The sequence below is a fragment of the Excalfactoria chinensis genome, chromosome 4, assembly GCF_039878825.1.
Source record: "Excalfactoria chinensis isolate bCotChi1 chromosome 4, bCotChi1.hap2, whole genome shotgun sequence".
Taxonomy (NCBI): domain Eukaryota; kingdom Metazoa; phylum Chordata; class Aves; order Galliformes; family Phasianidae; genus Excalfactoria; species Excalfactoria chinensis.
The window spans coordinates 7,756,803-7,772,870 of record NC_092828.1 but is presented as its reverse complement, the minus strand read 5'-3'; the positions used below and the strand labels follow the sequence as shown (position 1 = coordinate 7,772,870).

General features: G+C 41.0%; 1 protein-coding gene and 1 long non-coding RNA gene across 2 annotated transcripts in view; one reads left to right on the top strand and one right to left on the bottom strand.

Annotated features, from left to right (window-relative positions):
* Window positions 1-5,199, top strand: part of POLN (DNA polymerase nu) — a 78,883-nt gene extending 73,684 nt beyond the window's left edge. The window contains exons 23-24 of the mRNA XM_072335127.1: window positions 2,774-2,835; window positions 5,131-5,199. Of these exons, the coding sequence (XP_072191228.1) occupies window positions 2,774-2,835; window positions 5,131-5,199 (131 nt within the window). The remainder of the gene's footprint in view (window positions 1-2,773; window positions 2,836-5,130) is intronic.
* LOC140252199 (uncharacterized) lies at window positions 3,771-4,874 on the bottom strand. The gene is made up of 3 exons (XR_011903572.1): window positions 4,800-4,874; window positions 4,330-4,436; window positions 3,771-3,805 (listed from the first exon to the last, which is right to left on the bottom strand). It is a non-coding gene; the product is annotated as an uncharacterized lncRNA (long non-coding RNA).
* Window positions 5,200-16,068: the final 10,869 nt, after the last annotated feature.

Genomic DNA, 16,068 nt, shown 5'->3' with positions numbered 1-16,068 from the left:
AATAGGGAGTCAACCTGACACAGAATAAAAACAAAGAAGAAAATCGAGTGAACCCATGGAGAGGTTTTTAATGGGCTGTCAAGGCGACTGAGGAACCATTAGGTTCACTCATGTTGATGTGGCCACTTCTGCACTTCTTAAAATTAAAAGCAGTTAAAGATACAGCAGAATTCTGATCATGCCACATGCCTCAAAGCAAAAACTGTGTGAACCAAAAGAGAAAGATGTTGCAGTCATCACTGTCACTGTGAAACCCCTTTTGGGGGTAACAGTTCTATAGGAGAAAAATTTGTTAAATTTTAGAGGGGAACCAGATCTAATTCAGTGCACGTGCAGACGGCACCTTTAATCATACTGCTCACATTTCCCAACCCATGAATCAGTGCTGCTGACTCATGCTCCCTCTTTTGTTGTCCACTGGAGCTCTTTTTGTCTAAAAGACCTATTCCTCCCATTGTCTTGATGGTCTCGCTCTTTATTTATCTAACCACACTAAGGGCTGAGCTTGCCCTTTACTTTTTCATAAGTACTTTGGTGGAATATTACAGGGCTGAGTGATGCTGTACAAATGTAGAATCCAGAGGTTATGCTCTCACTAAGGCTTTATACAGTTGTACCTATGAAAAATTACTTACCCGTGGACTGCTTGGCAATCCGTTTAGCCTTCTAAAGGCATGCCACCTGCTCAGTGTCCCGACGTCTGCTGCACTGCTGATCTCCCAGAACTGGCAGCTTGTTTAAATTCAGACTGGGCTTCTCAAGACGGACCAACGCTCCATTATTAATAGGCATCTTGACTTGGAATGAATTTTAAGAAGATAATTGTTTAGACCAACGCTGTCCTATGCTCTCACAATTAGTGTTTAGCATGTTTGTTTCTGCACTCCAAACACAATGATGTCCTGCATGGAACCACGGGCTACCTCAAGTCCAGCATGAAGCAAATGTGAGGGCTGCTCCAAAAGTAATACCTCCCATCTTATGAAGGTGGCCCACAATGTCAGAGGCAGATGTCAGTGGTATGACAGTAGAAGCTGAACCTTCCTACCAGTATTCTCTTACATTTTGTTGCCATGTGACAGATGGCAGCACAGGGGCAGTCAGACAAAGTAGTGTCTGACATGGATGTGTGTAGGAAGCAAAGGTGTGGAACTGAATTTCTCCATGTGGAAAAAAAGGCACCCACTGACATTCATCTATGGTTACTGAACACTTATGAAGACCAAGCAGTGTATGTGAGCATGGTGAAGCAGTGGGTGGTGTGTTTCGGCAGTGGTAACAGTGACAGCGGGTCACATCTGCTTGTGCAGGCTCTTCTTCATCACTGATGAAAATGCATAGCTAATGGTGGTGCCTTTATTGAAAAGTAGTGTTTTGTAACTGAGAATTTGCTCTATCAAACAGTCTTGTTGTTCTCTTTCTTATTATTTCTATGGAAACAAATAGGAGGTATTACTTTCAGAGCAACCTATGTACATAGCTGTCATCACATGTCAACATAAGTCTTATTTTTCTCATCTGTGGAACTTCAGCCACTGATCTTATGAGTAACTGCATAATTTGGACTTAATGGAAAATCTTATGACAGCTCATTAACATGCAAGTCTGAGTGAGCCAGCACAGTCTAAGCGCCCCACTTGTGTTCAGTCAGAAGCTAGCTATTTTCTTCATTATTATCAAGTCAGCCTCAGTGTCACAGATGTGACATAAAACACTGCGTACTATTCTTTGGTGCTGGCATCATTAGAAAAGGCTTTAGCAGCAGCCAGAGAGACAACAACCATATGCTGCTTCTTAGAGTTCTTGTTCCTTCTTTGCACCTAACTTCAGCTGCAAAAGAGTCATGATGTGCATCGAGGAATAACTTCAAAGAATACTTCTCAGTAATCATGTTGTTTTCAGCCTAGTTGTTATCACCACATACTGCATAATCTGTTGTTTCTCAGTTCTGTGAGGCACACGATGACATGTAATCAGCTGTCCTGTCAAAGGAGCGGTGGTTGCTCAATGACTTCCTCTGTGGGGCTGCCCAGTGTTCCTTTTTCACTTTCAGTAGACAAAAGTTACCTCCTTTTTAAAGCCATTTATCCATTGAATTTTTACTGGAACCATATTTTGTTGCAGTAGCAATCTTTGTAATTGGAATGACCGAGGTTGACAAATCTGGTCCCAAATGACTGATTTGAAATAATTACAGAAGCATTTTTCACATTAGTGGTGAGCATAGTGTTGTGACATGATGAGTTGTTAAGTTACGTAAATCATACTGAAGTTGAGTTGTTTCAACTCTTTAGAGCTCAGCTGTCCCACAGGGAAGATTTTTTCTACTTCAAAGGAAGAAGTACTTTAGATAGTTCAGAATCCCAGCATTGCTTTTCTGAGCTTTTTGTTTTAGATAAAAAATTTTGTGCCTGCACAAGAAAATTAAAATATGTGAATTGTCACCAAATAATCTAACAGCACAGAATTTGAAAGCTGAGACATACAGTAACCAGGTATGCTGCCTCCGGAAAAGGTAACAATGCTTTAATTTGTGTTTATAGCATATGTAGGCTAAATAATTCTCCAACTTTTATCTGAAACTCAATTTAAAGTAAGAAAAGGAATTTGTCCACAAGAAATCAGGTGTAGCCATAAAAAAATCTTGAACATTTAAATGTGTTTGGTTTTTTTTTTCTTTCTTTCTATTGTTTTATTATTATTATTCTTATTAATATTATAATTCTATCCTGGAAAATAAAGCTGTAGATTTTCAACTGTTCTGTCCTTACAGCACTGGTGAAAAGAACAATGGAATCCCTTCAGCAAACGGCAGCCTTGGAAGTGCCACTGAAGGTAGGAACAATTCCAGATTTCCACTGCTGTCTCAAGGATGTGTAGTTTTGTATGTTGTTGTCATCATATTCAGAACCTAGAGACAACTACTTTGACTTTCACTTCAGCAGTTTTGTGCTCATATTTGCAGGTAATAGTAGCTTCTTAGAATTATCATTAAAAGGAAAAATAATGGAAAGAAATGCAACCTCTATTTTGGAAGTGACTGTAGTACGCTCTTTATCTTAGAGGTCCCTTCCAACCCCTACAATTCTGTGATTCTGTGTGATACAGTACAGTAATTTCAAAATCCAGTTCATTTATTGCCATGGAATTTCTGATGGGTGTGGTAGGATGAGAAATAATGCCTTAATAAGCATTTTAAAATGTGCCAGGCATTCATTAGGACACTGCAAAGATCTTTCTCCAGTAATTTTCACTTAGAAAACTGATCTTTTTGACATTTCTAAGGGGGTGCCTAACATTCAGAATCACTCGTTCCAGCGTGAAGTGTGGGATGTTGTCTAATTGAACAGCATCTGTAACAGCTGAGTGGATAAGCAGCGACTGTATCCATTTCCATTGTGTCTCATTGTAATTCTTATATCATGTAACTATATTTTTCTCTCTGTACAAGGTTGATGCCCTTTGCTGCTAGCTCACTGCTCAGCTTTTGTTGCTTTATAAGGGATTTCAGTCTCTGGAATCTGACTAAGAGAGTAATTGCTCAAGGGTTTCCTTTTACCTGAGAAACTGAGTGCTTGGTGTTGCCAGATAACTCGTTCTCCAGGATCGCTGTATGAGATCTGGGGACAGAAACAAATTTATTCTGTTTATTTCAGATATATTTACAACATACAGACTTGTATTAACAGGATCAATTGAAAAAGAAAATTACTAGATAAACTCCAGCTTATATTCCTTCATCCAGGTCTTCTATTTCAGCATTTGGGAGGCTGGCCTTCTCTTGAGATCTTGCAGTTACATATTTCTGGGTCCCAGTGGAGATTCATTAAAATAAGTATGGCATTACTAATAGAATATAAGGTGAATAGCAACACTGCAGTCCTTCCTCGTTAGTTTTGGGATTCCCTTTTTCAAGGACATTGTCAGAGACAACATCATTCACATTTTGCCTGAGGAAATCATTGGTATGAAATAAAATATGGACAGTATAATAGGTTTGTAATAAAGAAATGTTTGTACACAGTGAGAACGTTCACATTTACACAGCCTAAATTCCATCTTAATGTTACATATTGCAGACAAACCACTGTCAGAAGTTCATCAAACTACAGCATGTAGCATGTCTCCTTTCTTATACTAGAAGTGTTGTACCACACACTGACAAATGCACCTACGTGCACTAGCAAATGGGTTCTATGCGAACAGTGATTCTCTTTTAAAGGATAACTGGATTTTAATAGGTAAAAAAGAAACAGTCTTGGACAACAGGTAGTTGTCTGGGACATTTTTATAAGCAGTAGAGGTATTTGGAGATGCAGGTCTTCTTACCTTGTTTTGGTCTCCTTTTCCCAAGTGAGTTACCGTAGGAGTCATGAGATATTTGTACTCTTATTGCACATGAGGCTACACACATCATGAAGATACTTCATCTTCCTCTGAAACATCCAAAATGGATCAATGGCAGAAACCACATACAAAGTAGAAGGTGTAAATAGTTTGGTCTCAGTGAAGAATTTGAGACTGATGTTTTTTTTTTAAAAGTCTGTATATTTGTTCATATTATCTTTCTGTGCAGTAAATACATATTTTAGGATCAGAGATGCTGGAGATGAAAAGATTTTTGCCAAATGCTCCTACTTTCCTTCAGCACACCTGCTTCGACTAACTGCATGTTATGTGCTCTATTAATATGAATGTTGTATTTCAACATGGAAGAAAGATGTCATTAAAGTTGAGCACACATGTCATCGTAATAGGGAGAGATTTCTTCTTATTCTTTGAGCTAAAGGATTCTTTACCTTTGAAGTAGCTGCTTTTCCAAGATGTAGTCCTTGCTAATGAGGCAGCTTTCATGTCAAAATATCTACTGTACTACACAGTAACTGCAAAACAAACTGAAAAAGAGCCAAGGCAACAACAAATAGACCCAGGTCTGTAAAAGTGGATGATTTAAAAAACAAAAACAGTAAAATCAAAGTTGTAATTGCAATTAAGTATTAAGATGCAAATAACATTTCACATAGATAGGTGTGTAATCTAGAGCATTATCAGTATCTAAAAGGAAAAGCAAAACCAGTAATCTTGCTATAAGTGATGTGTTTGTTTAATTTTTGTTGTTGTTGTTGACAGGTTCCCTTGAAAGTGCTTCTTACCACTGGGAAATCATGGGGGTGTATGACAGAATTGCAGGAGATGTAAAGCAGTCATCGGGGATGTTATTCAGTACCCGTACACCTCATTGGCCTGTGCTGATTCCTCACTGAATCACTAGGCAACAGCGCTGCTGGATCTTTCATAAGCACCTAATACTCTGCATGTGAATTTTTTTACTTCATTTTGTCTGTAGCCCTAGGCAACAGCAGTGAGATAAAACTGGATTTTACCAGTTCATTGTGTTTCCTTTAGCCAAGGTAACCAGCAGGGAGCTGCTTTTGTTCAGAGCTAAATTGCTACATGCAAGAAATGAAGCAAGACAATATTAACCCTTTGGGAACATGACAAATCTATTTGAATTAAATGGATGTTTAGATTTTAGTATTAAATATTTTCTGAAGTGCTTTTGTAAAAATACATAAAATCTGAAATTAGAAAGATGTTATTTGGACTGTACCAGCAGCTGCTTAACTGTTGCATTCAGCTTATTCTATAATTTGTGAGTAGATGGCAGCTGCTAACATGCTGAATGTCCTTTTCCAGAGACTTAGAAAAGAGTTCCTTAGAAGAGTTTTCACTTTACTTTGTATTTAAGATTTTAAAGTACAACAAGTAAATGAAAACAGCATAAAATGTATTAAAAAAATAGCCAGATTTATGTCAATGCTATTAATTTCAAACTCATATTGTACACTACAGCTTTAGCAAACTTTAGAGGAGGTATTTTAGTTTTGCCTGATCTATTATTTTTATTATTGATATAATGCTAAATACAGCTTAGATAAATGCTGAGATTCAGACTTACACTTTAAAGGATTCAGGCTTCTTCTTCAGTGTTTGGATTTGTTATTGATACTTTGTTGTTCTGTGCTTGAAGTTTGTTTTATAAATCGTTACTGGTTGCCAAATTGTCTCTGTGATTGTGGAAGATGAAATTGTCCTCAGCATCTACTCTTCATTTGGAAGTTGAAATCAAACAAAAAAAATTTGTAGGAGACGTTCAATATCTTTCAGCATCAGACCTCAAATAATCAAAGTAATATAATTTAAATTTTAAATGTGTTGAGCTACAGAGATCTTGCAACAGTTTTAATTTATATCCTTGGACAATTTTGCATTATCCTTAAAGGCATTAACTATTACCTATTGCATATGAATTGTACGCAGCCTGTCAGATGAAGTGAATTAGTTATTTCTAAAAATTCACATTGCTATAAAATTAGCAGTGGTCATGTAAGCAAAGTCAGAACATTTTACATATTAATTGTGGGTCTCTTTGGGTGGGAGGCAGATCACAGAGACTGTGATCCCCTCTGGGCACCAGGTTTGCCCTTTTTGATTTTGCAACTTTCCTTCCTGTTTTTAAATCTCCAAGACAACCACACAGTAAGGGCACTGCCTTATTATACATCTGAAGGTCCATTTTGTATAGGCTGGTGTGAGGGCAAAAGACAAACTGGTTCAAGCTTGCAGGACTGTTCAAGCCCAGGATCTCAAGACAGTGCAGTTTGTGTCCCCACAGCTTGCAGGATGTATACCAGAAACTCAAGATACCTTCTAGTACTCCAGATTCACTAGTAAAGAAGCTGTTTTCTTCCAGTTGTAGGCCATGAGTGAATTAGCATATATAGATTTACTGGGGGGGGGGGGGGGGGGGGGGGCACACAACTAGACCTCTTTGATGTTGTCCATGCAATAATGACACATTATAGATACTGGGATGTGTTCTTTAGTCTTTCCATTCTCTTCTCTATGAATAGCCAGACGGTCTTCACTGCTTGGCCTATTCTACTTTGTTAAGGTATCAGTTTTGGGGATTATTAGATTTTTCAGAACTCACTGAAGTTGATCTCAGAGCTCCTCTCTGGATGAGTTTTTAACTCATGAAATCCCACGTACTGAGATGAATGCTCACTCTCTAGAGCAATTGCTTGTACTTCACATTCCATTCTTGCTGCCTTCCATCCTATACTGCAAAATAGATTTCAAATTGTGGAATAGTAGACTTATTTCTCTCTTTACTGTGGCAATCATTTCCTTGAACAAACTGTTTGAGATAGGGTAGTGGTTGCTATTAGTTTCCCAACAAGCATTGCTGGACAAGGCATCGGTTTTACCTTAATAGTGTACTAACATGTGTATTACTATAAATTCAGAGCAGTACAGTTTTTCTAACCCCTTAGCAAGAGACCCTGCAGCATGCCTGAATGTAAAGAGCCATTATAGGGAAGCAGGGCCAGTCCTGACCACAAATTTCCTCCCAAATAAATATAGGTGAAAACATTCTGTATTTGATGACCACCAGGAATTCCTTTTGGCTGACACAATAATTTCACACCACTGAATTCAAGAATCTTGTTATTATGAATGACCACTTTTTCATCTTATTTTGGTTTGGCACGAAGGGGACTGAAAGACATGGGTAAGATGGAGCAGGAGCAATCATAAGGGCCCTTTTCAATCTCTAAAACTCTCAATTTGACCTCTAAAATGATTCCCTCTCAAAATCTACGAAATGATACTGGGAGAGCAACAAACAGAACTTCTGTTTGAAGTGCAGAGAACTCTGCATAGGTAGGGCTTAAGGAATACGAGGAAACAGAATACAGGAAAAAGGTAGGAAGTAGGAATAGGTGGCTCTCCAGAGCTTTAGTGAGTGAACCCTGTTTGAACTGCGTTATATCTTTGGCTTTAGTTTTTGTTTGTCACATAGGATAGTGGTGAAGGAATGAGACTTGCAAACCCTTTAACTCATTTTCTGTGAGAAATGTAATAGCACGGCTATTTGCTGGTATGTGTATTAACCACGGAGGGGAGTCAGCAGAACTGCCACCTGGACTTCTGGAGGGTGGACTTCAACCTCTTTAGGACCATGGTTGAGAGGGTCCCTTGGGAGGTAACTTTGGAGAGCGTGGGAGCCCAGGAAGGTTGGAAATGCTTTAAGGAAATTGTTCTGAAGGCGCAGGAGCTGACCATCCCAAAATCATGAAAGATGAGCCGATGGGCAAGGAGGCTGGGCTGGCTAAACAGAGATCTTTGGCTGGACCTCAAGAACAAAAAGAAAGTTTATGGTCTCTGGAAGATGTTTACAAGTCCACAGGGCCGGATGGTTTGCACCCTAGAGTGCTGAGGGAGTTGGCAGATGTGGTTGCCAAACCACTCTCCATCATTTTTCAGCAGTCTTGGCTGACTGGGGATGGCCCAGTGGATTGCAGGCTTCAAAAAGGGCCAGAAAGATGATCCTGGCAGCTACAGGCCCATCAGACTCACCTCAGTGTCCAGGAAAGTTATGGAATGAATAATCTTGGGAACCATCATGGACCAACTAAAGGTAAGCCAGGGTATCAGGCCTAGTCAGCATGGGTTTATGAATGGTAGATCCTGTCTTCAGGACCTGAAAACCTAATTTCATTCTATGACAAGGTGACCCGCTTGGTAGATGAAGGTAAGGCTATCGATGTGGTCTACCTGGTCTTCAGTAAGGCCTTTGACTCTGTCCCCCATAACATTCTTGTGGAGAAGCTGCCTATGGTCTTGACAGGTATACGCTCTGCTGGGTGAAGCACTGGCTGGATGGCTGGGCCCAGAGAGTTGTGGTCAATGGAGTGGAATCCAGTTGTCGGCCAGTCGTGAGCGTTGTCCCCCAGGGCTCAGTGCTGGGGGCGCTTCTGTTTAACATCTTCATTGATGATCTGGATGAGGGGATTGAGTGCACCCTCAGTAAGTTCACAGACAACACTAAGCTGGGAGGGAGTGTTGATCTGCCTGAGGGGAGAAGGGCACTACAGAGGGACATGGATAGACTGGATCAATGGGCCAAGGTTAACGGAATGAGTTTCAATAGGACCAAGTGTTGGGTCCTGCATTTTGGTCACAACAACCCCAGGCAACACTACACACTTGGGGAAGTGGGGCTAGAAAGCTGCCTGATGGAAAAGGACCTTGGTGTGCTGATGGACAGTTGGCTGAATATGAGCCAGCAGTGTGCCCAGGTGGCCAAGAAGGCCAATGGCATCCTGGCTTGTATCAGGAATGGTGTGGTGAGCAGGACTAGGGAAGTCATCCTGCCCCTGGTGAGGCCTCACCTCGAGTACTGTGTTCAGTTTTGGGCACCTCGGTACAGAACAGACATTGAGGTGCTGGAGCAGATCCAGAGAAGGGCAACAGGGCTTGTGAAGGGCTTGGAGAATACGGCCTACGAGGAGTGACAGAGGGAACTGGGACTGTTTAGTCTTGGGAAAAGGAGGCTGAAGGGAGACTTTATTGCTTTCTTCCAATATCTGAAAGATGACTGCAGTGAGAGCTGGGCTGATCTCTTCTCTCTGGTGACAGGATGAAGGGAAATGGCCTTAAGTTGCACCAGGGTAGGTTTAGGTTGGATATGGAGTCTATATGGGAGTCTACAGACCTGGTATTTTTGATGTGAAAATAAGGCCAAGAAATGAGCTGAAGATTGAATTACAACTTCCTGATATATTTCTTCAGTGTCCTAACATGTCTCTTCTGTCTTTCCCACTGAAGCCTAGACTAAGCCCTGAATAACCTGGTCTTGTCCTCATCACTGACCCCACATGGAACAGGAGGTGGAGTGAGAAAACGTGAGCTTGCCTGTGATTCTCTGTCACTCTTCAGCTGAGCAGCAGTAGTCGTATGCATGAAAGGCAAAACAGAAATTCCCTTCAGATATTCTCCTGTACCTCATTAAAGTATACAGAGCTGTACCAGCAGAAGCCGCAGAAATGTCTGGGGATTTCATTCATGCTTCCCACCTGTGTTGCCTCATTCTGTGCCAGCATTTACTATATTTCCTGGCTCACACACTCACTTCTGGTTGGCATACTTCCTTTTGCTATTAGCAGGTTGTCAGAAACATTCAAAGAGTGAAAAAGAATCAGTTCTCATTTCTAACATTCTGCAATAGTTTCAGTAGGTAGAGTGTGTCTGGAATTAAAAGTAAGTTCCAATTATATACCAGTTTTCCTTTCCTGGGAAAACTGCACACCCTGATTGGCTTATTTCTACTGAAAACAGCATCCTACAATCAAGCTTTTTATCTTAAGACATCTTAGAAGTGAACTTCTACTGGCCATTTTTGTATCAGTTGTTATCAATTATTATTCTCTATAGGTTCAAGCAATCTGTTATCTTGTCTGCTCTCTCAGTCATATAGACCTGTGCTTTGAAGCCTGGAGCTCCACGTTCCAGCTGTACATTTCCAGGTTTTGGTATGTTTATCCATGTCACCATCCCCATTCAAGACTAGTTACATGGTTAATATATAAGCTCCTTCATCCTTACCTTTTTGTGGAATCACAGAATATAGGATCATTTGAGTTGGAAGGAACCTTTAAAGGTCCCTTTTCTATTTTCTCTGATAGCTTAATCCATTCACTACCCTTTCCCTGCACTTCAGTAGAGCTTGTACTAATAATAATAGAAAAGTTATTTTTTAATTGAAGTTACTTTAAATATAAAGTTATGTATCTTTCTTCTTCTAACCTTCATGCCCTTATCTTGCTATGGTCATCCATTTAGAATGGTATTTATGTATTCATGGTGTTTATGAGACTTTTCTGGCTAACAAGTTTTTTTTACTGTTGTCATTCCTTTCATTATCATGTTTTCCATGGCATCAAAAATTGCCTGAGGAGGTTCTCTTTTCCCCCCTTTGTTTTTTGGTGGATTCATTGCCTGCACTGAATTTCACACTTTCCAATTATTCAGAAGTGTTATGTATCAGATTACAAGCCTGTTTTCCAATCTGTGTGCTAAGCAGAGAACTGTGCTTACAGGCTCCTGATAATCATCCTCCAACCTCCCCTCGAGTGACTGCTGCTTCTCACATTGCAATTCTGCACTGAATTGCTGAAAGAATGAAGCTCCTTGCACAGATCCATTTGTCCACCTCCATTCGGCGTACAGTGAGTTCATTGCTGAATGACTGTAAGTGTCTTACTGGTATCTGGCTGGGTGAAGAGCACAAGTGTCTTATGGATTTCTGCCAGAAGTTTTTTCATCTTCTTTTCTTAACTCTCAGCTGTGCCACAGTGCCAGCTCACATCCATGATTGGCTCCAAATCGCATAAGAGCACCACCTATAAGAGCTTTATTTCTTCACACTGAATAAACTCTGTAGCAATTTGAAAGCTGGGCCACTCTACTTGCCTGCCAGCAAACCCAGTCTCTGTTTATCTTCCCATCCATTCACTTTTTCTCTGATGTTAAATTAAATAAGCCTCCTATGGGGTTTTTCCTTTAAATATAATGAGCTTTTGTAACACTTGAGCTAGGGGAAGTCAACATTTTCCCTTGGGGCCTCTGTGGGTCACAGATGAGGTTAGAAAAAGTGTTGTAAATGTGGTCTTTCGCTAGCTTCTCCATGTTGTGCTTCCAGTGCTATGGTTTGTGATACAGCTGGTTGTTCTTTTGCAGAAGATTTCTTTTAGTTCTTTCACTTGTTCTTATGTGTGATCTAAGCCTTCTCCATATTCCTTAGTGTCTTTAGTATCTTTTTTTCCCCACAGTAATCAGGTTGGCATTCACCTCTTCATCTTACGCCTTTGGTCTCAGTCACTTACTGTTCCCTGACACGTTTATAGTTTCGTAACACCACCAATATTTGATGTTAATGTTGTCTCTTTTTTTCCCTTGGTAGTTTCCAGACTTTGTATGTTTGTTTGTTTTTTGTTTTTGTTTTTTTTTAATAGATTTAGATCATATTTTAGTTCCTCTTGGCCAATGGGTTTGTACTTTTTAAAAGATTTTATCACAGTGAGATAATAGTATAAGGTAAAAACCAGAGTTATCAACACCTTCAGCTGTGAGGGAAGACTGAAATTCAAGTTCAACCTTGAGAAGGCTGAGCAGAGACCTGAAAGCAGTCATTCAGCATGCAGTGGGTTGCTATGAGGACAGGAGTCCACAAGACTCAGGATGCACCTTCATCTGAATGGTGTGAAACTCTCAGGTAAGGAGATACCTGCGCTGGTGGCCTCTGTCTCCACCAGAGACAAAGAGTGTGTCTGCTTTGGCCTGAGTCCTGATACATTCTGTAGTGCTGCAATGCTATAATGTGATGGGAAGTACAGCAATAGTAGCACAGTCCTAGGCTGCAGCAAGCGAGAGCAAACCCAGACACAACAGCCACAGATACAGAAATAAAGGGAAAAACTGCTTACCTTTGAAGACTCTCTGGTAGGTAGGAGTCTCCAGCAACAGATTCGTGCCCCCTCTGCCAACCCTTAATGAGGTGTGGAAAGGGCTGGATCCTGCCTCCAGCCACCAGTCACTCAGGTGCACTGCATGCAGCTGAGCTCCCCTGGGTTGGCCCTGCCTTCCCAACAGGTGCTCAGTCACTATTTCAGGCCATGATAGGCCTGATAGTTACTCCTTTGCTATGTAACATCAGAACCTGTTTGCTTAAACACTGCAATGTCTGTGTTAGGATCTTTTCACTAGAAACAAGTGACACGGTACCCAGCACTGTGTGTGGTGCTTGACTACCTACGCAAACTCATAACGTCCCAGTGAGCCATCTTTGTCTTAGCCGAGAGCCCTGCCCTTTTTGTATATGAAGGCTCTATTCAATAGCAGGACTATTGCTGTCACTTTCGTTGGGAGTATGGAAATTGCAAAACCACATGCCTGTTATTTACTCTAAGGTGAGCAGCAGGACAGATCCTATGAAAACCAGCTGGGCCTGGCAGGCAGAATGCAAAATGTACTGTATTCTCACAGCTCTGCATACAGTGTGTGCTTTGGGTTCTTCTAGATGTCCATAAACTGTTCTGTGTATCCCCATAAGGCAGTCCATGTCTTTGAAAATGTGTTTAGTATGTACATCCGTGCCACACAGGGAGCTGATCCAACTTGTGAATGACCCGTTGAGCTAGGCAATTTATCTTCCCTTATCTAGAAGTCCAGCTTGGGTCAAATGAACTCGTCCCTCCTCTTTTCATCAGCTGTTAATATTGGGATTACTCGGCATTACTCAGCCTGGCAGGAGCAGCAGGAGCTGGCAGGCTGTTAGTGTCACATAGCAGTTTTAGGATCAAGTATACACTTAGCACTCCATAAAATACCTAAGAACAACCCTATGTTTGCCAGCCCTCTGAATACCTAAGTATACTGTGAAAAAAAATGATCCATGGACAGGAAGTGTGACTGACTCTGTGCCCTTGGGATTTAAGTGCATTCTTCTGGGATTCATCTCCTGACATTTAATATTAATGGCTTTTTCTTCTGATGCAGGCAGTTCCTTCGTTCAGAAGGCAATGAGAGCAATGGGTGCTGCTGCTGCTCCTGGCTTTATAGCCACACAGTGTAAGAAACTTTTCTCCCTGAAAAGCTTTCAGAATCCATCATCCACAGGAATGCACGAACCACAGGGTTACAGGATGTTACGCCAAGAAGCTTTCTATGCTCCCTTTGGGGCTGGCTACAGCGTTTGAGCTGATCAATATTTGCTCTGCCTGAGAATGAGCTCAAAAGAATACAACTCCAAGTTACCATATCCCAGACTTCGGTTCCAGCTGCAAACCCAGGGAGTGCTTCACTCTTTTAAATGTCATTGTATGTAAATCAGAATAGAGCAAAATTAACTCTGCTCTGTAACTTATCACCACCTACCTGTGTAAATAGTTGATTTCCCCTCCTGTTTTCAAGCTCCCTTTAAGTACTGGAAGGCCACTGTCAGGTGTCCCCTGAGCCTTCTCCAGCCTGAACTCTTCACCATGAAACTCATTTCTAGTTTTGCAATATTTCAGTCCTTTCAACAGATAATTTTCACAGTAGGTATTATTCACTCCCTCCTCCACCTCCTGCTCCATTTTGCTCACTGATACTTCAGTGCCTAACAGCTGCCAATGACAGGTTTTGGTTTCTTAGCCGAAGGACATTCTTTTCCCAGCAACAGCAAAGTCTCTTCATACAAAATGTTCTTTTCCAAAGCTGCCGGTGTTAAGTATTGTCCTGTTTGTGATGCAGCTAAACACGTTTGTAATAGTGGGGAAAATGTGGAATCTAAATCCTTTCGCTGCCTACATGAAACTCATGTTTCATCTCCAGATATTCTCCTTCCCAGGCTTGTAGAAAGGGGGAAGCCATGGGGAAACCATGTTGCATGGTTCATAAAGCTATGGCATTAAATGTCAATTATGACAACCTTTGTTGATATGCAGCTGAAAAAATATATGGGCTCACTTCCCCAAAGAGGAGGTAAAACAAAGTTTAAGGGAAACTGCAGTGTGGGGATCCAAATCCCTCAAGCCTAATCTGTAGCTTTAGCATCTGCAAGAGGTTTAGAACTCCACAGAGTAATGGGATGACTGGCAGTATCCCTGTCAGAGCCCATCTCAGAGTGCAGCACGAGTTCTTGCTTGAGGTTTGAATTTTCATCCAAGTCACTGGGTTGGTGTGCCCATCCTCTTCCAGACGTCCTATTGCCTAGAGCCTGGGGCATTCCTCCTCCCGCTGAATGTATACTGAGGCAGAACAAAGAGTTTTGGATCGATTCCTCATCCTCCTCATTCCACTGGAGCATGGCATGGGATGGCAAAAGGGCATCTGGACAGCAGCTGTGGACACATGCTGTGTATTGTACCTTTTGTACAATAATATACAGCACTGAACCAGCAGTTCTGCAGCCTCTGACTGGTCACACTGATGCTCCCAGAACTGGCTTCATAGCCTGCAAGTAATGTGGTGGTTTACACGTAAGGGGTATTGAGCTATTGCACACGGGTGAAAAAGTATCTCTTCAGCTTAATCACAAGATTTTTCAGAAGAGGTTTCTAGCGATGAGTTTTAGCACACAGGAAGGAAAATCAGACAGCTATGTTGAGATATAATTAATATTAGCATATTCAAATCATGGTAAGTTCACAGCTCTTCTCTTTCTGACGTGGCTTTCTGTAGGACTTGAGCTTCTGTGCTGTTTTCCCTTAAGATTTCTTCACATATGCAAAAAAAATACTGAAAATCTGTGCGGAAGCTCTGGTGACAAATCCTTTGACACTGTGACACAACGAAGGAACAAACCATCTCAGTGAATAATTTTACAGTTTATTAGCATATGGAAGTGTTTTGATTAATTCTGCTTAAATGAATGACAAAGAAACTGTTTTGTCATGTACTCTGCTCATTTCACTACTATTTGTCCTATTGAAATTTATCTTTTTTATTACACCTGGACAGGGCCTATTCCTAAGACCATGACACTGATAATTAATGAAGGCTATTATAGAAACAGTGGATAATAGTGTGATTGAGTTTCACTTCTCAGACATGTTCAGACTCCAAGAAGACAATCCCTCTGGGGAAAGGATATTTATTTTTTTAGGCTGCACAGTTTGCAGGTGCTTAAGCCATCTATGTGACTCATTCGCATGAGCTATGCAAACATAATGTATAATAAGCCTAAATGACCACGTGTAAGGGAGGAGATGGTATTCCTTGTCTCTCCAACTTAGCTTCACCAAAGCCGTGCATAGTCTGGTTGGGCTCAGTCCAAGTTCTGTAAAGATAGAGGGTCTCAAATGACATGATATTCTTATGTGTAGCCAACAGAATCATGTTCTTCATATTCACAGCACTGCTTCACGTATCACAAATACGTGGTTGTGTTAGAATAAGAGTAAAGAATGAGACTCTGTTTTCACTGAATGCAGTATTTCTGCAAGTCACAGTGAGGGAATCTTGCCAGGATGCCCAAAATCTCAGATCATGGCTCTGAACACTGCACAGACCTGGTGTGGAGTGGAAGTGCACTCTTCTTCCCACTGGGCCAGACTTTGCATCTGATAATCATAGGTGTGATACTGCAATGATAAAACTCTGATCCAACATCAGTGAGAAACTGTTATCTGTTCTGAAAATCAGTATCATCACAAGGATATTTTTTCTGCAGTTTAATGT